This window comes from Chroicocephalus ridibundus, chromosome 1 (genome assembly GCF_963924245.1).
Source record: "Chroicocephalus ridibundus chromosome 1, bChrRid1.1, whole genome shotgun sequence".
Taxonomy (NCBI): Eukaryota; Metazoa; Chordata; class Aves; order Charadriiformes; family Laridae; genus Chroicocephalus; species Chroicocephalus ridibundus.
In genome coordinates, this window is record NC_086284.1 from 92,704,589 (window position 1) to 92,728,556 (window position 23,968).

General features: G+C 40.5%; 1 protein-coding gene across 8 annotated transcripts in view; it reads right to left on the bottom strand.

The window, feature by feature from the left end:
* Window positions 1–23,968, bottom strand: part of DMD (dystrophin) — a 1,176,878-nt gene that overhangs the window by 13,707 nt on the left and 1,139,203 nt on the right. For all 8 annotated transcript variants that reach the window (XM_063343608.1, XM_063343591.1, XM_063343600.1 and 5 more), the window contains 6 exons: window positions 20,984–21,049; window positions 19,578–19,643; window positions 16,313–16,471; window positions 7,924–8,167; window positions 7,437–7,560; window positions 3,281–3,373 (listed from right to left, as the gene is read on the bottom strand). In XM_063343608.1, the coding sequence (XP_063199678.1) occupies window positions 3,281–3,373; window positions 7,437–7,560; window positions 7,924–8,167; window positions 16,313–16,471; window positions 19,578–19,643; window positions 20,984–21,049 (752 nt within the window). The remainder of the gene's footprint in view (window positions 1–3,280; window positions 3,374–7,436; window positions 7,561–7,923; window positions 8,168–16,312; window positions 16,472–19,577; window positions 19,644–20,983; window positions 21,050–23,968) is intronic.

Sequence of the window (23,968 nt, forward strand, 5' to 3'; positions counted from 1 at the left end):
TTATTCTCACTTTCAATCTAGGTAGGTTTTGGTGAGTGCCTTGTGTCCTCTGCAGCAATTCTGGAATTGTATGGTCTATGAATATCATAGCAGCCTCCTCCTTCTACGGCATTAGTATAGAAATAAACAAAGCTACTTCTAGTACTAGTCAATCTTAGGCATTTAATCCATCTCCCTTCTAGTTTTAATTCCTAAAGATAGTACGCGTCACATGTGGTGCAACTTTACCCAGGTAGTTTGAATTCACCTTTCAAATGCCATTTCATAAGCTCCTCTATCACAACACCCTTCTGAATGCCCAACAGGGATGACGGAGTTTCTTGCATCTGACAATTCTTAAATTCTAATTAATAAGAATTAACATAAGAAAATGTGTTCTTTATAGATCTGTGCTCATCGCTTGTCCGGGCTTATTGTTCTGTTTCCTGAATACTTACAAATACCTTGAGATTCAATGCAACCTGTAATACAGTGAAATAAAATATTACTTGCACCATGTCTGAATCCTTAGACTATGCCCTGTGCTCAGGCAGCTTTGCCAAACTGCTTTCACTCTTTTGCAATCACACTTTGATCTTTTATTATAGATTGGAAACCTGAGATACAGATTTGTACCTCTCAACAGCAAAAAGGCCCCTGATTCAGTGGTTTGTCGAGAGCAGTCAACCCTCCTTCCTTTTCTCCTTCCTGCAGTCTTGTAAATCCTAAGTCATATCTCTAATGCTCGTGGAATCTGACAGACCGCAACATCCTTCATCTCATGATGAAGGTCTACATGAGGCTGCGGCAAATTAGCTGTGGATGTAAGCTTTGGTTATGTGGGTATCAGTTGAATGTCATTTAATCATTAAAATGGGAGTAGATGAAAACTCCAATAACTGAAGTTTGCATGAGATCTCAGAAAAATTGACGATGTCAGTAGCCTTCTATATCAACCAGTGAATGTAAATCCATTTGCACTGGTTGTAGGACAAACTATTCTCAAGAGGGCCTGACCCTTCCTATTCCTCAACCAAAAGCAGTTATACAAACCTGGCATTCATGCAAATACATGAAAAGATACATGAAGAACAGAGAAACCTAGTCGAGATCCTAATCTCTTTAGCCAAAACCTGGTAAAATTCTCCAAAAAGTGAACGACTTTTTCTCACAGCTGAACTAATCTTTTCATGTAGCCAAAGAGAGAGGAAGAGGCAGATACTGGCTCAGCCCGATGCTGCCTTGGTCAGGCCCTGAAGAAAAGTCCTGTGGGAAGCTCAAGGCTGCCTGACAGCCTGTGCCTGCTCCTGGCTGCTCCACCAGAAGCTCCTCTCCTGGCTGAGAAGGAGAAGACACATGTCAAACAAAGACTCTGCCTCCTCCTCGCTTACAGCCCTTCACGCAGCTAGAGAGTATTTTTGTCCTCTGCGGCTGCCAGTCAGGCAGGAAAGTACATAAGCTGCAATCTCTTTTAGGGATGCTTGTCATCACATACTACACTTTTAACAAAGTTACCGAAGGGAGAAACAAAATAAGGAAATAAATTCTTTCTCTGTATTTAAATGACCACATTTTGCATCACCAGAATGAAAATGCAAAGTTACAGCTTAATTTATGGAATTAAAATATTAACTGATGTTACAAACTTCAAACCTTTCCCCCCCCCCCCCCCCCTACACTTTATATTCTGTCAGTTTGATTCATGAAGCTTTGTATTTTTCACTAATAAAATAAAATTAAAAACCTTTTCTGTTCTCGGTCAGTAGGGACTGATCTCTACCTATTTATACACAGGAAATGAATCACTGTATTTCAAATATCTCGTTAACTGTTGTCTCATAAATTGCTCCTATTTTACTTAAAACTAAGATTGTTTTCTAAAAGAAATACTGTTTGTCAGTGTTATCAGCTATGGCTACAAATTAGATACCACATTTGGTGAACATTTTAACACATGGGGTATCTACATCTAGACACACACGATTATGCAAGATCTCCTAAATACAACATGTTTACACAAATGATGGTCACTGATAAGAAAGCACGGTCTGTTGCAACCTTGTGTACACAGCAATTTTAAAAATAAGTCAATTTTTATCTACATACCAATATTTGAAACATTTTTTTTTATCTGTTGTCTCTGATAATTAATATCTAGGCAAAATGAGGGCTGGATATACGATTTTTTCATATAATGTTGAGGTGGAGATGAATGTAGTTAACAATATATTGCATTAGATTTTCTTCAAGAGTATCTTTCTAAAACGATTCCATCTTTTGCTCTATAGCATGAGATCCTGTGCAGTTTACACTGCCTTCTCCTTTTCCACTGCCTATAGATGACGCCTGGTGAGAGCTGAGCTTGCTTTGAAATCAAAGGATGGAGAAAACTTGACCTCACTGAAAGTCTATCATGATGGTTAATGCATTTATCTACTAAAAAAAGAACCTCTGGGTGATGCGTGAAACGTGTGCAAGTCTATGCCCCTACTGAAATCCAGTTAACAGGCCGCCAATAGACACCAGGACCTTCTTTTGCCAAGAGGTTTACGTTTGAGCCTTCTTCCACAGCAACAGGCAATATCCCAAACTTCCCACCTCCTGCTAGGAATCTAAGCTATGTTTCTTGGCAGCAGACTTTTTTCTCTGGGCTCAGAAAAGACCTTCTTAAATGAAAAAAAAAGGTTGAACAAATAAATCCCAGCGATACAAAAGCTTATCTTTAGCAAACAACAGGAATGAGCAAACCAGAAACACTGAAAGAAATGCTCTGGCCGTACACGCAATAGCGGCCCACGCTGCACAAACAAGCAGCCCACTTGTTTTTCCTCCATCACTTTGGACGCAAGTGCTACTGGGTCGAGAACTTTGACTCAGAACTTTAATATTATTTCAAACCAGATTCTTCTCAGTGAAAGGTAAGGACAGAAGAAAAATGTGCTAAGACATGTATTAAAAATAAATCAGCAAGGGGACTGACTGAAAAGGAGGGAAGCTGTGAGAAAAGGAACATGGCAAAAGGAGCGAGAAGAAAATGCTCAGGAAAAAAAGAGTCTCAGACAGACGTTGTTCCATCCACGTATCTAGCAAGGGCTACCTGTGGAGGTAGCTTAAGGTAAAGGAGGAGCAGGCTGCTTCTCCACTCTAAATAAGACAGGTTTCTCTACAGCTATTGTTAAAACGAAAACAAAGACCGGCTAAAAAACCTGAAACCAAAACACCCCCCCACCCCGAAAACATCAAGGAACAGAAAGCACTTTTATCTTCTTCCCCCTCATCCGCCGCGGGCGGCAGCGCTTACCTCTGGAGCTGGGGAAGGAGTTGTTCAGCTGCTCCATCACTTCCTCCAAACCTGTGCTTGTGTCCTGGGGAGGGCTGAGCAGCTCATCCTCGCCTGGAAAGCGAATACACACCACTGCATCAGAGCCACCGTAAAACCATTTGCCAACAGCGTGCAATCGCGTATGCCCTTCACGAAGCTAAGGCTGTCCACATAAACACATTTTCTGCTTAGTGTACAGTCAAAATTGTGAAAAGGGTGGATTTTGTGGACTACTAGGTTTCTCTTTTTATTTAAGGATCTAAGTGAAATTAAACAATGAATTTTAAACAACGCTGACTTTAATTAGTAAAAACGGATTTAAGAAATAATCTACTCTGGTAAAAGAAGTGGGGTAAAATGTCTGCTAGGAACGTTTAGTTCCATGAACGACACTCGTTGTTCCAGCTTCTCTTATTCTATTAATGGAAAAAGAAATTGCTGTTGTGAGTGCTGCTATTGAGCACCTTTCTAATAGTGCCGGATTCATGTTAGCACTGCTTTGCCTAGCTGCGTAAATCAGTAGAAACCCAGATTCTCATCTGCATCAGTATTAATATTTCTGACAGTTTAATTGCATCAGATTGGCGCTCCAAGAACATTCAATTGTACTGTAAAAGGGTTTAGCAGCAGTTTAATAAAGCGAAATGTATTTCTCCCACTGAATAATTTCTATAACCTGATTATAGGGCAGCAGCTTAATGGGAAATTCGATACATTTTATTTTCACTGGGGCTTTTTTGGTCATGCTTTCAGATAACTAAAATCCATATGTTGATTTTACTGTAGACCCTAGCCTCCAATACAAATAAAGCACCTGACAAAAGAATACATGTAAAAGATGTACTTTGAGTGAGATTCTCCTTTTTCACTAGATTTCTTTTATCCCTATTAAAACACAGAAGCATTTTTGCCTAGTGTAATAACCGTGAGAGGTACGTCCTTATTTTGAAAATGACTCAATAACCCTTTATTCTAACATTACTCAACTTGAGTAATAAACTATCTGATTTTCTGTTAGCATTTACATTCTTAAAACATTGAGGTGATCCACGCTAGTGGAAAGCCTACTAAAAGAGATGCTAAAGGAACACTTCAGGACTGCATATATTTCCTATTATTAGGCTTAGTGTCAGCCTCACCTTAGGGCCAGGAGTTTCACAAGAGTTATTACTGACCAAGAGTAATTCTTCCCACTCCAGTACAAGAAGTGGGGTAAAGTGTCTGCAAGAAGCACTTAATTCATGTAAGTGATGGTCTTCATATCGGCTTCTTGTATTCCATTAATGGTCTAAAAATAGCTGCTGAGACTGCCTGCAGTTGGTTCGACTGGTGCTGGGTTCACACAAATCAACTCACACCATGAGTTACTTTCGCATCAAGTGCTGCACCGACAGAGGTGCCTTAGCAGAACTAATGTCCTTCCAGTCTCTGCTGGATGGCAACGTGACAACTCAGCGAGTGAGATCTTGCCGCTTCTGCCCAGGCCGAGGTCCTTATCAGCATGGCTGCAGAAAGCCGCCTGGCCCCAAAGATCAAAAGAAGAGGGCAGCGGTTCTGCTGTCCTGGCCATGAAGGACCGAGGAGAGGTACTGACTTCCAAATGCCCTGGTAAGCGCTGGTACAAACCAAACTGTGTTGACTCTCAAGACTGCCGTACCTTTTATTTAAAATCCATTATTTTTATTTTTTCTCATTTGGATGCTTTTTCTGAGCATTTCCTTGTCAGTGACAAAATAAGACATCAGCCAAGCAACCCGACAAAAGTAAAGACACCTTCAGACCTCAATTACCTCTCTTTACCCAAAACAGTCTTCTCCCTCCATTCCTCTTTCTACAAAAGGCTTGGAGAGCTGGGCGGATCTCAGATATTCTGGTGGTACCTGAACAAACTGAAGTTTAGCAGCAGCCTCTTGGCTCACATGCGTCAGAGAACCTCCTCTGCTGCTACATTACTGGGGGAGAAAGGCCAAAGATCAGGACTTTCCATTAGGATTCTATGAGAAGAAAAGCAGAACCTTTCCGCTTGCCCAGGTGTATTTCAGGAAAACAAGGGATAAGCTCTTCTGTTTGTAAATTAGTGTCTGAGTGGGTTGCTGCTTTTACCAAATGGTTGGAAAACATTGCTGATGGAAAACCTGTTACAGCAATTTCTTCCTGAGAAAGCAGAGAGACAGAGAAATGCAGTGGGTCTACATGCAAAGACAAAAACCCTAAAGTCTCCTTTCAAAAGAAAAATATATAAAAGCTACCATTACTTTACCTCACTGCCTGAGAGACCAAGAGATCCTCAGTATATTCTCAAAAATTACGACTCTCTTATTACTGGGCACATGCGTGCTGCATGGGAGCATTATTTACAACACTGCTCTGGTTCCCTTCACAATTCAAGAATATTTTGAGTTGCCCTTCAGAACACTCTCAGACACGCAAGCAAAGCTTTCTGGTGTGAAAGGAGACTCAACAAACCGAATTAGTTGCGGTTTGTTAGCTCGGTTAGTAATTATTTTTATAAGCTCTGCTCCATGCTGCCAACAGCGTTGCTTTGCTGAGTCTCAACACAATCATACTGATAGCGATTCAACATCTCACTGTTCTTCCACATATTGGCTCAATCAAACAAACAAAAAAACCCAAGTTATGTCTAAAGTTTTGCTTTAAAAATAATTCTAGCAGTTATGTGTGTTAATTAATTAATTAATTCCAGTCTCACAAGTTAAATGGGAAAAACTTTATATCAAGTCAAAAGAAAAGAAGTGCATTACTGTATTTTGTCCTACCAAAAGGATAAAATACGAAACTACAAGACTTTTAATAAGATGGCTAGGAACCACTGTCTTCCTATTTTTTCTTGTGTACTTTAAGTAAACATATTTTGTGTGATGAAATTCATGACATTTCTTCAGAAAGCCAATGTAAATTACTCCAATGATACATTTTGTCTACTCTTTGTGTGCCATACATAGCAAAATATTTGCTCACTAGTAACATGATTAAAGAAAGATCCAAATGAAATTGCTGTTACCTGTGATTGTACTCTCACTCCCAGGATTTAACTTAAGTATTCCTAAAGGTACAATTTACTTCACATTATTTTGCTGTAGAGCACACAGAACCCATCTTGTTTGACACCAGCACGGGCTGACATTATTGCCTACGCTTGGGATGGAAGAAAAAGCCCCTGAACAAACCGTTATCTCCCACCACGACAGCAATTCTGACACAGCAGAATGTCGCCTCCCATCTAATTGCTCACTGTCATCGACTCTTTCACTAATGACAGTGAAAATCTCTCACTTAAGCCTCTCACTCTCCCCCAAACGCTCTCTCTAATATACACTAAATAAATTTCTGTGTATGAAGCTGAATATTACCATCAGACTTCAAATATTATCTTGTTGAAGTAATTTAACCACATTTGCTTAATGATGCTGCAACGGTTGATTGCTTTTTTACTAGCAGAAAATCCTTACTAGTTGGTAAAAAATACTTGTTAATCATATAACAGATAGGAAATTTGAAAAATGCTACAGAGCAGTTACTAAAAGTACAAAAATAATAATTCCAGCCTCTAGCTACAGAATAGTACTACTTAACCTTACTCCACAATTCATAGGATGTTCATTATCACGTCTGATGTGATATTTAGAAAAGACACTAGATAAGCACTGCGTATAAATGACAGCTCAATTCTAGTGATTGAGCCATGACATATTAAAAATAAGATCACATTACTTAACATGGGGATGATTAATCTTACATTTAATCTCTTAGCCATAATTAATACTATGTACATTTAAATCAGCCATGTCACGCCTAATAGCGGAAAGTCAGTTTGAATAAAATAGTTAGATTCTTAGTGATATTTGTTTTCACTAGTCAAGCTGGCTGAGCTTTGTGTTTAATGTCAAAATATCCACGCTACTGTGTGCATCACAACCAAAAGCAAAAGCCTGAACCATAATGAAGATGTAAAGTGTGATTAGCCAGATGACAACGAAGACCATTGCAAATGTCTACTTCATTCTCACTTGAACTAAACAGGAGAGCAGAGTATTAGAGTCTTTGAGTATTTTTTTTTTGCTGGAAAATGGGACTATAAATATTTTTTATGACAATCTGAACTTTGGTATCTTACCCATGGTTTCTGAAGTCTGGCTGCCAACTACACGAAGAAGCATTGGCTGACTGCTGTCTGACCTCTGCAAAGAGGTAGAAGGAGATGATAGTGTTGTACCATTCACCTTGGCATCGGCCTGCGGCTAAAAATTGAAGAAAAAAAGAAGGGGCTGTTATTAAAACCTCAGTACAGTTGCACAAATCTTTATATCTCTGTATTTTTTATTTGTTCCATGAATAAGCGCAATTTTCTGTCTGTTTTTAAGCAAATATATCCATGCAAACAATGGACTTGAATTCTGAATAAAGCAAGGAAGAAGACTAAATAAGAACACCGGAACATGATTTCACCTTGTCACTCTACAGCCTGTAGAACAATTTAATATTTTTCTCCGACTAGCCTCTACAGATACGATTTCTTGGTCTGCTGTCGTTACTGGTAACACTTCACACCCCGTTTGGAAGACGGCTCTAGAGAGATGCAGAAGAAAGGCCTGCGGACTCACCTGCTCCAGCAGCTGCCTCAGCCTGTGCAGCTGTGACTCCAGCTGTTTGTTGTGATCCTCCAGAATCTGCATCCTGGCCTCCAGGCGGCCCTTGTGCTGGCGAAGCAGCTTGGCTTCTGCAATGAGCTCCGCATCCCGGGGGCTCTGTGGAGAAACCGGCATCATCTCCGGTGGGGACGGCAGTGGAGACAGTCCTTTGTGGTCATGCTGTTGCTTCAAACGGTCGTACTCTGCTTGCAAGTTTCTGTGGGGAAGTACGAAGGAGGTAAAGCTTTACGAAGCCAAAGAGGGTGCCGAAGAGGGTGCAGGCTAACCCCTGCGCGGGGCAGGGAGAAGCCACCTCCTCTCCTCTCCTCTGGCGTGATGTGATGTGTCTAACCTTTGGGGGGGCAGAGGTCCACCTGCACCACCTGCCTTTCATTCCACCAAATCCCCGTACGTGCAGGCTTACACCTCCCATATTTGCAGGGAGCTGATGTGACAGGGACCTGTGATACAAGCATTGCCTAAAGGCTCTCTGCGTCTCCAGAACTCACGGTTAATTCCCTCCCAGGGCACAGGAGGCAGCAGGCTGGCTGGGCTCCAGGCACCCTCCCGAAGGACGGGTACGGCCCGTTCCTGGGCTCAGCCCTCCCTCGGCTTCCCGCCTCCTATCCTTCCTAGCAGAAGTCGGACTGCCCGTTCGCTTCCACGCACGAACACACTCGAGGAGCAATTAGTGCTAAAAGAGGACGCTGAGTGATCAAAGCACTTTACAAGCACGAATCAAAGCGGACGCCACCTGGCCGGCCTATCTGTTTTACAGATGAGAAAGCTGCGACAGAAAAGGCGGCCACACAAAAAGTCAGAGCAAAAACACAGAACTCCAGAGTGCACTCGCAACTCTGCTGCCGGCAGTCGGGTCACATCACTCTCCTCTCTCCATATTTGCAACTGCATTTCCAACCTAGCTCTGAAATTACTAACCTAAGACGAGGAACAGACAAATTAGTGAGCCTATCTCTTAGGCCCACTAGTTAGGCTCAATAGTGAGCCCCTATTTTGGGGCTATAATTCCCATCTCCATTTGGACTGCCCTGTCTAGAGTGTTGCATTCTACTGTAACTTTATGGCACTGCTAAGCTTGTTCTTTTATTCCGTAAAGCTCCTGTTTTACTCCAGTAAAACACTTCATAGAGTAATACTATCTATAGCGGTACACATAAAAAAAAATTCTACGAAGCAGGAAGAGCATAGAAGGCACAAAACCGAAACCTTGTTAGGGATAACACAGTCCAAACCCGCAAAAATAGTAACTTGTAACAGAAACTTTGTAGGCAAAGGAGGCCTAATAAACTGCGCTGGGATTTTGTTGCTATGATGTTCCTTTACAGCTTCCCAGAGGGGGGAAAATGGCTCGACGCTCTGGTAACTGCTTACTCATCACAAGCAGTGACCCAGATTTTATTTTTTCCAACTCGCTCTTATTTGAGGCTGTGAGAACAGGCACTTCTTGCCAGTTCTGCCTGCAAACCACAATACACACTGACAGTTTGGTCTGGAGGCTTAAGAGCCCTCAGAAACCTCCCAATAAACTTTATTAAGCTTCGAAACACTTCTAAAGTAACCTTATTGTGACCAGAATAAGAACTAAAGTAGTATGCATCATTTCACAAGGATAAGAAAGCAACGCCAAGGACAAAGACAAGCTACTGACTGTTCTTCAAACATACTCGTGCCCTTCAGCAGCTGCAGAATGGACTGTCCTAACCTGGGACTGTGGCATCCCCCCAGAACATCATCCCTAAGGGATGTCTGACCTACACGATCCTCCTCTGCAGAAGTTTTAAAGGGTTAAAAAAAGGGGTTGATCCTTCTTAACTTCAGGTTGTTCCAAAATTAAAGATTTCTTTCTCTAAAACCTACGCAAAGGGGGAAGACTATGGAGAGGTTTTTTTCAAAGAAAGTTTTTTGGTTTAATGAAATATAGAATTTCAAGTCCATGAAAATTACCTGGAAAAAAGAAAGAAGGGCTATACTGGGTGTTGCCTTCCACAAGACTTAATGTCTTCTTATACTTCTAGCTGAAGGAACTGGTGAATAATTAATAAAAATACAAAAGGGAATAGGAATGAGCATGACAACTGTATCACACACAGTCTTACTGCAGACTAAAGTTTATACACGATTGATCATTAAGCTTGTTTTTCACACAGTCTGTAGACAGTGGCTATCGCTACCCCATGAGGAATTTCCCAGATGTATGATACAGGCAATACTCTACAAACAGCAGACTCAAAAGTCTGAAGTGCTGTAAAGCAAAAGATAAAATATCACCCTAAGGGAAACTAAATAAATGACTTGGTCATACTTGCAGCATAATCAGGTACCTTGCTACAAAGAAATCCACAATTATTGCTTCAACTACCAATATAGAGAAGTCCTTCCAGTAACTATGGTAATGAAACCCAGTTGAGAACCAGGGAGCAATTCAGATAAAAATGTCTTCATGTTTGATACAAAATAGTTAAAAACTCTTTCTGAAAGCCTATAGGAAAAAAAAATATGTAAAGGATACTGCATATTATTCAAACAGAGATACTCTGAGTTTGTGAGTTCTGTAATTAAATACGGTAATATTGGTGGAACAGAGGAATGTCATTTTGAAGGATGCATGTGAGTTTGCGCAGAGCACCTGTGCCACTGAGTTCTCCTGCTGCACCTTTTCTGTCCAGCCAAACAGCCCTTAGTCCAGAGAACCGAGATGCATCGTAGCAGCCGCTTGCAGAGCTGTAAGAGTGATGCGGAGTGTGGACATCCAATAATACCATAATGACTGGGAACTAAACATACAGGAACGAAGATTTGTATTAACATAGGGGAAAAAAAGCTGAAAATTAAAAAAGAAAGAAAGAATTCGAAACCTGTTGGAAAAACATCCTAGAGGAGAGAACACTCAGCTCTTATTCCTACCTCTGGAATAGTTTTAAGCTGTGCGGTGAAAAAGGATTGCTGCTGCAAGCCAGTCACGCAAGGCATTGCCCACAGCCTCTGTGTCCCAAGGAAAGGTGCTCTCTGACATTTTCAGCATAAAAGGGGAGATAAAAGCATAATCCTCACTAAATGAATGCTACTGAGCAAGCGCAGGCAGTACTGGGAAACCCAGCCTCCCCCCACCATAGCTCGGGCTGGGTGACTTTTACATCTGGCTGTCACAAACAAAGCAAGCCACTGCATTTACTGATCACTGGGAAAATATATTCTACTTCAGTAAGAGAAATACTCAAAGAAAACCCCCATATATTGCATTTAATATGAATGCACCGCTTTGAGGCATTCCAGAAGAAAAATAACAGAGGAAGTGTCCAACGTAACCTTGATTTATGCAACTGTAAAGAGCTGGGTAGTAAAGAGCTCAGGAGTTATTAATCACATCTATCACTGCCAGCATTAATCGCCCGGTGATGGAAATCCTAGTGGACCCCATTTGCTGAGTAGTCCTCTCAAAGGCAATTGAGAATTTGTGAATTTTTGTTATTTTTCATTTCCCTACAGAAAATCAGTAGTCTGAAGAAACGGACAAAGCTGGTAACTGAACCACCTACCCCTGTCCCTCACTGGAGTGCCAGTGTTTACTCACGATGCTTCACACTCAGAAGATCTAGTTCCCCTTCTTCAATGCCAAAATAAATACCGAAAGGAGCCACAGCATGTTTAGAAATGCATCACTTTCTCGCTATTGGCAACTACACAGAAGGAACTTATTTGAGGAGGCCATTCATCAGTCTTCGGGTTTGAAGGAACACCATAGCTGCACGGAAACAGAGCAGCTTTGAGACTCGGGGTATTAGTGCCTCTCCAGTGGCACACAGCCCACTGCGCTCCCAGTGCAAGGCAGGAAAGCAAAGGCAAGGCAAATGGCTCCGGCTGGAAATCTCATTTACTAAATTCTTCTTATAGTACAGCTAGGAGCTGGGAGGAAAACAAGAGAAGGCGAGAGAAGTCTCCCTTTTACAGAAGTACATTGGTGATCTTGATTCAACTAAAATACCAGGAAACAGTCACTTTCTTTTGTCACTAAAATAGCAGGAAAGTATTTTAATTCTTTGCAGAAAGTTCCAAGTCTCTACCACTGCAGAAGCTAATGCTTTCTATGTAATGCTAGTACAGTACATCCAACTCAGAATACCCTACGGTATAACCTGTGTAATGTACCGCTTTAGATGGACACCAAAAATCTGCCTTCGCTGTTTCTGAAATATATTCACACATAAAGAAATTTCAAAATATTTTGGGGACCATTTTATAATTGGGTTTTTCTCTTATATCGCAATATAGTAATAGTGCCTTCCATAGCAAGGCACTTTTTGGGTATTTTATGTCTTACTTTATGTCTATTACTTACTTTATGTCTATTGAATACATAAGAAATGGTTTTATCACAATATTTTATGTGACGTAAAACTGAGCATGAGTCCGAAGGCCTAATATTCAAATGAAACACTTTCAACAACTGAAAATATTCTCTAAAATGCTTACATTTTAGCAAATATAAATTATGTAACAGGCAAATTTTTTGCCATAAATTATTTAAGGAAGTCGTATTTGCAAGCCACAAAAGCACCAAGGTCTCAAAATGCTAGCAGATAAATAATGAATATCTAACAAGAGGTCCTTGAAACTAAAAAAAAAACCCAGTCAGAACTGTGTCACAGCTAGGTTAGTTTATGAGTCGAATAATACATTTCAGAAGAATTCAAAACAGATCTTTTTAAACTGTCCAAAAGCAAAACCTCAGAATTAAAATTTCAAAGAGTCTTTTTCATTTGAGTAACAAGTCAAGATGGAATATTTGGAGACCAGAAACTGCAGCTGAAAACCATACAGAGGTCAGAATTCAATAAACAGCTCAAGAGAAATGAAGAAAAGTCAAAACACGAAGCAAAAAAGCGAAGGAAGGGTTGGGTTTTTTTGAAAAGCAGGAAATTGTGGAGAGCGGAAGAAAACGAGAAATGACAATGAAGCGTTTTGAATACCGCAGTATTGCTTCTTGCTGGTACTTGACGCAGCTTCCCCAAGAGCTGCTGAGAAGTGACTGCGTGTGCTGACTCTAGCTGTAAAATAAGACAAGATACAGCAGCGAGAGCTAACTCTTCATTGTCAAAAATCATCAGAGGTGTCTGCCACAGAAGGGGCGTCAAGACAGGCAGGAAAGGATGACTTTTTGTCTAGCACTGCTACCTGCCCAGCCGCTCGCCTTCCCAGGCGTAAGCACCACATCCAGCTCAGCACCGGCAAGGACACCCGAGGTATTTACAACAGAGATGAAACAATTCAGGTGCTTTAAGGCTGGGCTGAGGACTGGGCGGTCACGACGTGATTTGCATCACGTTCAGCTCATTTCCAAGCAACAGATTCACCGAGTCTTCCTGCTGCGGCGATAAACAACATTTACTCAGAGGGCATTTTTCGGATCAGCATGGGAAGAATTATGGGTTCACACAGGGAATTAGGTCCCAGGTTGTTGATTACCTTTGGCAACAGCCAAAAAAGGTTTGCACAAACTCAGTGGAGGAGAAAGACTAGAAAATAGAAATCTAGAGGGACAAGACTGTTTTTTAAAGGCAGATAAGTTATATGAATGGCTCCTGACTGACCCTGCCTGAATGGTTTATTTTCTGAAAAGGAATCAGTGTTCCCTCCATAAAATCACAGTTATCTGGCCGTGACAAGCTATCAGGACAACAAGAACTTGTTTGGTTTTGAACATCTGCCTCATTTTAAGTACAAGTTATTTATAGCGGTTTGCAGAGACAAAAGTCATGATTTTGTCATAATCAATGAAAATCACAGCAGTGTGACCTCCATGCTGTCCTACGGAAACAGACCTCTCTGTCCCTGCTGCATTGAGACCCGAAGCATCCACAAAAGGTGAAGTTGCTTGTGGTGGCATCCCATCCGTAACTGTGCCTCCAGTAGTACAAATGAGAAAACAACCTTGTAGTCTACGGCTCTCGTTTAATCTAGGCTTGCCAAACTTCAAACCAGGTATTTTTAAGGTGTAATTCCTCCCAGAGATCTTTTAACGTGCTATTCCTCATTAGTAGTTGTCATATTAAATAAGGCTCATACCGAAATTTAAGGTGTAAACCCCGAAAAGGAATTTTGTAGCCTATTTAGCTATCTCCAGGTTATACTAATGTTCATATACCACATTTCTAATCTAAAATGAGGCCGCTTTAAAAGCAACCCTCCTTTCTGGTGGGCAGCTTATTTTGTATACAGACAGAAAAGCATTTTGACTTTTTTTTCTCCTTCATAGTGCTGTTTAAAAAACCAAGCTATATTACTATCTGTACAGTACTAGTTACACAGTATTTCTTAACTACAGAAGTCCTGTATGCAAAGTACAACGGCTTATTTCAAAATACTGATTTTCCTCCACTTTGGAAAAGTACTTGGGCTTTATGTACCATGTAGTAGGAAGCCTGGGCTTTGTTTCAAACAAAATCTCGCTGCTGTTCAGAGAGTAAAAGCTTTGTTTACTACAGCTTTCTGTCTGAAACACTTTCCTCATCCTTTACATCTATTGATCCTCTACGTTCTCCCAAATCCTCCTGAAAAAAAGTGTGTTCTTGACCCTTCCTCTTTATTTCTCACTCTCCAGTTTATTAGTATTTATACGTCTGTCAGACTTTGTGCCAGCATTTTTCACACAAGCAGAAACATCACCTCCAGGTGTCTTCTCTGCTACTAATTCCTCATAGAAAACAGTTAGATTTTAGCAATTCTATCTTCAGCTTAACCTGACCTGAAGATTGTGTAGTCTAAATGCAGAGAGGGCGCAATGCAACTGGAAACACAAGGGCATGAGAAAATAATGGCGGATTAAAAAAGTAACTCTTACAGCAAATTACACCTTTCATGAAAAAAGTGTGTGTGAAACAAACTTTTAGTTAAATTAGTTGCCCCTGCCCTTGGAGATGTATAGAGGTTAAGTCTTCAGAAAAATAAAACTTGGTATTTATGGAGAACAGGCTCTTTCCTCTTCCTGGTCCAAGCATATTACTTATACAGAAAAATGGACTTCATCTGCAGAGGAGTAGCTGATGCACGTCCAAACGGAAGCACAAGGCAGATCTAAATCTTCTTCCTCCTGTTCCAGGTGACAGAATAGCTTATTTCAGGCTTCTCCATGCCAAAACTAACTCAAGCTGTTCTGCAAGTCCAGGCTCTGCTCTTTGTAAAGAAGTCCCAACCACAGTCTCATGGAGACGGTGGGATGATGGAACCACTGTAATTGTTTAGTGCCATCCAAAGAAGACTTATGCATGGAGAGATCTATGACACTGCCAACTCTTGCATTATTTTCTTGACATGTCCAAGATAATCGATTACTGCATTAAAACCTCAATGTAAACAAAAGCTCTTAAAGAAGCAAGAAAAAAGAGTATGAAAATGCCAACAGACTTTAGCATAAAAGCTGAAGATAGCAGAAGGCAAATAAAAATGGGATTTTTTTGTAGATCTAAATGATTTCTATCTTACAGTCTAATTTTGGTAGTCTATGGTTGCAATTACAAATCTGCCACGGTCAGTCAAGATCTACCAGTTTTTACGCTGATGGCCAAAGACTCCAGAGTAGCGTAGAAAGAGGATTGCAGTGTTGTGATGCTGCAAGAATCTAGCCGAGGGGGGTTTTTGTGATTAATGAAGATAACTTCGATTAAAGTTCCAACTAAAAGTGGTAAATTATATTTGATATTGAGAGGCTAAAGAAATGTCAACAAATAACACCCAACAAACAGAAAAAAAGAGGACCCAAATTTTAATCACCATGAAAGAACCCATCTGTCTGAAGAAAATGCAACTTTATAACTCATTTTATCGCTAAAAATGCTATCAAAGTGAATTCCATCTAACTGTACAGCACAATTATTTCACAGATTCTTTACTTCAAATGAACTGAGGTGATTTCAAAACCTCATGTACCCCAATGGCCAACCGTTTTGAGAAAAGCCTGTCATCTTTCCAAGAACCTCTGCCTGTCTTTTCCAGACAGGGGTGCAGAAATCCACACACCTTTCCCTCTCTTAACGACAAACTAAAGCAACGCTGGCGTGAAGCTCATTACTATCATGGAAATAAAGGAAATGGTACAACACAGGAAATATGAAACCCAGCCAACGGAGCCTGTCACAGGTGGTATTAGGTGACCGACCCATGGATGTCTTTGAAGCTTGTCATTTTGGAGGTTTTGTGAAAGAAACAGCGCTGACTCATCACTGCGCTGGAAGTGGCATTGAGTTAACAAAGATAGGCTGTCAGCCTCATCACTTACAGAGAGAAAGCTTTCGCTTGCCCCGGCAGTGCGCACCTGAGGGCTGCGGCAGCCAGCGGCATAACCCACCTGTTCTCCTCCTCCAGGTCCGCCAGGATTCGCTCCAGTTCCCCTCTTTCCTCGCTCTCCAGAGAAATCAGGATCTGGGCAGGGCTTCGGGGCTGGCTCAGGGGGGACTCCTGGTTCAGACTTTGGCAGTAGTGCTGGATTAACAAGTGTTCGTCATCACTGGAAAACAGAAGGGGATAAAACAGGCTGTTCCCTTCCTCATTTTTAACTTCGCAGTGAATACGAGGAGATGATTCACTCCCAGTCTCTCATTTCTTACAAAGAGATTTGCTGAACTCTCTGTAACGAATAGCAGAGCGATGTCCCTTAAGGCAAAATCTGCTGAACTGTTTCACTTAGTCGCTGATAATTTTCCTTCTCTGCACAGTCCACCTCTCTTCCCCTCTGCCTTTCAGACACTTAAAGCTGAGTTTTGCCCCAGCCGACAACCTCAGCTTTCCTCATTTGCCTAACTTCAATTAGGAATTTACTTGAGAAAAAAGGCCATCTTCTGCTGCCTGATCTGTGCTGTGGAAGGGTCATTCAAGCAAAGGCAAGGCATTTATTTTTATACCTACAGACTCTCCTTATGTAATAAAGGTGTCCTCTATTTATCTAGTTTTCTCTATCTAATTGTAAATGAGGTGAAATAAAAAAATATTTACTTAATCTAACGAAATTACGCTATTTTTCACCGAGTGCTTTTTTTTGAAATTACAAGTGATGTACCCTGTCAGAATAGAAATATATTCTATTTTATACATATGATCTCTTTCTTTTTTTCTATGGCCCCCGAAGCTGCCTGGCATCTGAAACAGAAGCATCTCTAGAAGAGAAAAGCAAACCCAGTTCTGAAGACCTCGGCCACCTCTAGAATTAGACGCGTGTTTCAGGCGCTAAGGAGATGCACCGAGGCCCTGAGCTATGCAGCGAACACCAGCAGGAACCGTGAGAAACCATGGAAGGTTCCTCTTGACATCACAAGTCAAGGACAGAAAAAAATGACGCTGCTGTTGAAAATCTTGTTTTTCTGGTAGTACTTACTTACAACAAAATAATTCAGTCTAGTTTTTTTCTGTTATGTTTGTAATCCAGAATTTAACAGGCATTTTTAATAGCTGTTATTGTTCAAAAATCTGAATTTTCCTTGTTTTCATTTTGTTCCTGAAAATGTTAATGATGCCGTTTTATAGACCACAGGAGTGCTAAAGCAATGTAGAGCACATTAACATTAGCTCATAAAAGGGAAATATTAATTTTTCACAACAGACATCCTTTCTTTTTTCTAAACAAAATTTTAAAGGCTTGCCAGTTCCTAAATTTATACTTTTAATGAAACACTTCAACTGTGACTCCCTTCAAACAGGTCCTTTGCATTTATAAATATCTTCATGCATCTTAAGTGAATTAACAGTGAAAAAGTGACATAAGTATTGCAATATAAGGCCACTTTGTAAGACACACCCTTTCTCTGTGATTTTCAGCCTACACTTACTTCGTATACATAATTGCAATGACACTGCATATCAAAACGTTGTGTGCTATATATACACATTATCTCTTTATTTCCCTACTTCCCCGTCTCCATCCATTGCTCTAGCTGCAATTATAAGCCTGATAATCCAAAACCTGTAAGAATGTCAACAAATAATACTTACGCATACCCTGAACGACAAGACTGAAAGAATTACAGTTGCAAATTCATGGTGAGCTTTGATCTTGCTGCAATTTGTACCTGGATCATGTTTCTTCCAAAATTCAGAATGTACAGATTTATTCTCATTTTAATGGTACAAACTGGATAGTCAGTGGTTAACTTACTAACTGTATCATATTAATCCAACTTTTATTTAAACAAAGAATGAACTGAACAGTAAGACCAAAGCATAACAAAAAAGACACTGCTTATGTATGATTCTGTGACTAAAGACACTGAAATATTACAGTGGAGACAACAGGAAATTCGGTATGTAATAGCATTACTGCTATCCATAACAATACAAAATTGACGTAAAATTTGGAAACAAAGTTTTCATTAACTGCATTAAACTATACTGCCATTGTGTATGTATTAGTTTTGAGGTGTCATTTTAACTTTCTCCTTTTTGAACCGATACGTTAAAACAATGTACTTGGTTGTACAGGGGATTTTCTTTCCGAGTTGGTAGGTAACAATCCTACCAAGTCAAAAGAGAAACTATTTTGCAACAAAGAAACAGTTTTATTATCCAAGAACACCTCACAGGCTCACAACCAACCTTATAAAATACTAATGACTTGGAATCTCAATTTAAGTAAGTGAATGAAAACTGGCCAGGGTACTGTGCTTTAAAGGAACTCTACAAATTTGATAAAAGGAATATTCCGTCTGGATTTTCTAAGAAATACACCCCTTAAAAAATGCTTTTAGAAAAGTTGGGATTTGAGTTTTTTCATATTGGGTTGATTCAGAATCCATACTGTGGCTGCTCCTACAGTTAATTAACTAAGCCTACATTTGCAAGCACAGCAATGACTTACGTGCTTCTGTCCTGTTTTCAGAAACATTACGCACAGGTAGTTTTCTAGTTCTACGTCCTTTCATTCAGAGAATGAACAAGATCAAGAAAATCACGACAAAGGAGAAATATATTATCGTGTCAGAAAACCACAAAAAGGTCTTGGTGTGACATTAGATTGAACTACTTTTTTAAAATTAAAACTTTTATTTATGACTTCACATTTAAAGCAGTACAATGGGTGCTTGTCACCGATCTGTCCAACTTAAAGTTCACTGCTTCTAATATTTCACAGTGAGGACGAGTCCCTCCTGGCTTGCAATGTATTTCAGGCATTTGTAGACCAAAGATTTCTGTTCAGCCCCACTAACCTTTTGAATGACACTTTGCCCACAACAACATTTTCTAGCTTACAGAAATTTAACCGTGATTAAGCTTGCTGTTCAGATAGAAGGGTTATCTTTTTAGCTTTGTCCTTAAAACACATCAGATGATGAGCGTTTTTCCCAAGTAACATGGGAACTATTTGCTGAATACATCAGTGACTTTTTAGACAAAATTAGTACTTTTCATTTTGAAGGTATCAATCATCTGTTGCATAAATTTAGTATTAAGCTGTAAGCCATAAATCTAGATGCTATGATAGAAATCGAAAGAACACAAGTTTATCATTAAATTGAACCAGATGTGGTACATGGCCACACAAATTCAGCGCTGCAGAATTTCATTGCAAGTTATTAACCTTCACAAAAAAGCACATGTCAAAAATATTAAAACAGCTTACTTACATGCTCTCATTAGGTGAAATACTGTCATTTAGGTAAGAACCATTGGTGTTCTCCATTTCTGCTAGCCTATGGAAAAATAAACAAGACTCATTAAAATCAATTATGTTTTCCAGAAACTTTATTTGCTCTAACATTCCTGAAAGAATTAAAGAGCGTGATGTTTTTGATGAATTTGAAATTCAAATTAATTTACACTCACTGTTGATTACCAGAAAGTTTTGCAATAAGCTACTGCAAAGGATTGTTTATTTGTTGCAATGACCTGGCTAAAGTTCTTAGTTCACTTCTAAGTTTTCAATCCTTTCTCTGAGGTTATATTCCACTCCTCATGACTAATTAATTCCACAATCAAAGAAAGGCCTTAAGAAGCCAGGGGATTACAAAAATCGCTTTGTACCTGGCAATGTCATCATCAGAACTGTAACACTCAGTCATTTCTCATTGGTTTTCAACACTCAGCCCCTCCTAAATGTCCTGCATAATTCAGAAATATCTCTCCCGATCAAGTGATTTTGAGGGGGAGAAAGAGGAGGTTGGAATAACTATTTTTCATTCCCTCAAGCCTTGCAAATTTGCTTGCCTGGTGGAAAAACATTTTCATATTTGTGCAATTAATCCACTTTTTGAATCTTAAGAGCAGTACGAAAGCAGACAAGTGAACTAAAGGAGCAATATATCACTATTTTAATCCTCCAAATCAAGGACAAATCCTGTTTGTAGCATTCCACAAGGTGAATTACTTAACATTGAAACGGCACTTGAGATTCATGTAGAGTTTGGAGGTGTCTGCTCTTTTGATTTGTACGATTACGCCAGGGTCTGTATTAAAAACAAAACTCTATGTAGAATCATAGAATAGTTTGGGTTGGAAGAGACCTTTAAAGGTCATCTAATCCAATCTCCCTGCAATGAGCAGGGACAGCTTCAACTAGACCAGGTTGCTCAGAGCCCCATCCAATCTAACCTCGAATGTTTCCAGGGATGGGGCACCTACCACCTCTCTGGGAAACCTGTGCCAGTGTTTCACCACCCTCATCATAAAAGATTTCTTCCTCATATCTAGTCTAAATCTACCCTCTTTTAGTTTAAAACCATTACCCCTTCTTCTATTGCTAAAGGCCCTATTAAAAACTCAGCAACCTGAGTGCACAGCTTAACGAAGACCCCACAGGACCTAAAGGCCACTCCTGACCACACAGACGCTCTGGCATGCAAGTTAGTTAGTTGACAGCCTGGTTAGCAGCAACCACGGGCAATGCTCTGCATCCCAGAACCTGGAAAGCAAAACCCCAAACCCTACAGTTTTTTTAAGAAGCGCTCAGGTAGCAACTAGCCTTTGGGATTTTTAATTTTTTTTAAATGACTGTTCAGAGAAAGATCTGCCTAATGTCCAGCTGGTGTCATACCTGCTAGCATAATGTTCAATGCGTGAATGAGTATCATCATGTGAAAGCTGAGGGGACGAGGCAGGCCTATAAGGCAGAAAACACTGATTAATCACAAACAATACCCCTTTAAAAGTAAAAAGACACTTAGCTATGCCTGTACCCTCACATCTCCACGCCTTATGCTTATGCTACGTTTGAAAAACAGCAAGTTATAACTCCAGGCGCTGTGTGCGTCTCCTCAAGCCGTCGGCCCCATGTTTTGTGGTACCACACTGGGGATTTTGACCATTTGGCAATCCGTCTGTTGCAACAACTCTTCTGCACACCAATCCCCAAAGAATCCTTTTCCAAAGGATTTACGGATGAGCTTTCGCCCTGGTTTTCCCTTCATGCCTGCCTCCTTCATTGGTAATTCTATTTCACACACAGCCCTGCGCCGGCTGCGAAAGCCCTGCTGGGAACCTCTCCTCTGCCTCCCGCCCTGCTCCAGTGCCTGCTTCCAGCACATCCCACTTAAAAGAGCCTTTAAGGACTACTCCACGAGTCACTAGAAATAAATACAAGAAACATAAAATGTCTGAAACAAGTCTTTAATAACACACTGCAGACACTGATGCTTTTGCCTAGCATCTTTCCAGAGTTATAATCTGAACTGTGGATCAGTGTGTTATACAGGAGGACACTGACAACTATTTTGGGTTCTCTGCCTGACAAATCAGATGGTATGAGGTCCTCTTCACTTTTTTTGTTGACAAAAACAATTCATGGGACTCCTCTCATGAATGAGAGCATTGTTTCTTACAGCCTCAACTCTGGAAAACATCACCATTGAATTATGTTCCCTGTGCAGTTCAGAGAGCACCTTTTGCTGCTGTGTGGGATTTTGCCAATCTGCAGGTATCCGGAGGTGCTGGAATAACAAAATCTGATGCAGCTTCCCAAACTGTACATCAATCTCGTATTTTAGCTAAATTTCAACTTTTCTTTATTCCATCTCTGCCGACTTTCCTTCTGGAACTCCTGACTGAGGAAGGACTTTCTCCCATTTTAAATTGTTGGATACTGTGGTTCAGGCTGGGTCTGCCCAACCGGGATCGTACTGCATTGCAAGAGCAGGTGAGTTTTATATTTACTGGTTATAAACCAAAACTGTAATAATCTTGTGGCTCATAATGCTCCCATGTTAGGAGTTTGATAATCCTGCAGTAAATCTACTACATCATTGGTCAATTCCAGTTTTCTAATCAGCCTGCAAATGGCTCTAGAAAATTAGGATCCTTCTGAATTCAGAGAGCTTTATGCTGGATACGCAAAATGCATGGTCATTAATGTCTCTTCTCACAGAACAGCAAAGTTTTTCTCTTTAAGACATCACAGGCCAAGTATCACAAATCTCATTTTTTCTGAAATGAGCTTTGGCCTCCGACTGTACTTTTACCCATCACATGTTCAAACATTACCACAGCACACCAGAGGATAAGTATTCAGTTCACAGAATTCCTCGGTACAGCAGCGATTCATGTGGATGGGCAATTGCTTCTCTGCAACTTGATAACCTACTTTGTGTAAGAACATCTACACTGAAGGGAAGGGACAGCGAAAAGGATGTAACTTATCTAAAGCAGAGGACTACAGAGCAAGGTAACAATGGTTTTCTGATAAACTGATGCTATTTCTATTTTTTTATTTGGCATACAGTAGATGTTAAGCTGGTCTAAGCTGCTACTATCAATGAAAAAAGAGATCTTAGTTTCAACGCACGTACAAATGTTGTTGCTAATACTGTGTGCAAACTAGGAAATCTGTGTTAAAAGTAGCTTTAGTTTTGAGCTGGATCATTCTCCTAGTCCCTCTTACCCTGGCACTGCACATGTATTTGTAGCACTAAAAAGGAAAGGACAGCCCCTGGTTGGGACCAACTGGGCAATGAAGAGAAGTGATGCCCCTTTTGGCAGTAGTGCAAGGCAAAAGATGAGCCTGACTCCATGATCACATACTTACTGCCTTGAAACTAAGCTTCACCTTCAGAAGGCGAACGAGGTATATTTAATATATATTTTTTTTTTGAAGACAACACAGTGCTGTGTAACTTGGAGATGCTTCTGTCATTCTGTCAACTGCAGGCAGGGGATGAGGCTACATCTCCAGGTTTGTCTCCACTTCAGAACATGCTACAATGGAGATCTACCTCAAACAGTTTTATGAAAGCCCAGTCCCACGTTGAATTCAGCTGCCCAGAGGTACACTTTTGCCAGTATCTGAGCCAGCTAGAGAACGACTTGTGCTGCACTGCAGGCTGTTGTGTAGACATACTCTTATGTATGACCATCCGTGCTAGAGCTCTCTGTCCTTCCTTTCTGAGCCCATGTACTCAGTCCACCTAACCGGTTAGAACACTCAGCAAGAAGACTGAGAGACATAGCCAATACTTAGTCAAGATAACCATCCCATTTACAAGGGCTCCACAGCTGCAGTGCTCAAGCTGGGGTCTGCAGGAACAGTCTGGGGAATTCCAGTCAAGTCAAGTGACGATCGAATGGCAGATACCAGCTCCTGCAATTCCCTGCACCCCCAGAGACTCAGCTTGCAGGATGAGAGCACTTTTCTTGTTCAGCATTTCAGTTGATGCTTCTTCAAAGTGTAGAATTGTATTTGTGCCACTGATAGCCCACAGTCCAAGCAATAAGACATAAATTATCCCCAAAAGTGTGAGATGCCCCTTTAATGCCTCGCAAGCAGAGTATCTGTGCAAAATACTTGACAATATGCAGGAAGAACCACTAACTTCTAACAAAAAACATGTATGTATGTATTTATAAACAGCTCCAGATATTATACCACATGTTGACATCAGGATAGCACCAGCATTGCTGAATGCTGCTGAGTAGGCTCTTCTGGAGTACTTTGAAGATTACCAGCAAACTGGCATGAAAGTACCAGAAAAAGGCAAGATCTTAAAAAACATGGAAAAGTTTTATGCTAACAAGAAAAAGAGGTTTGACT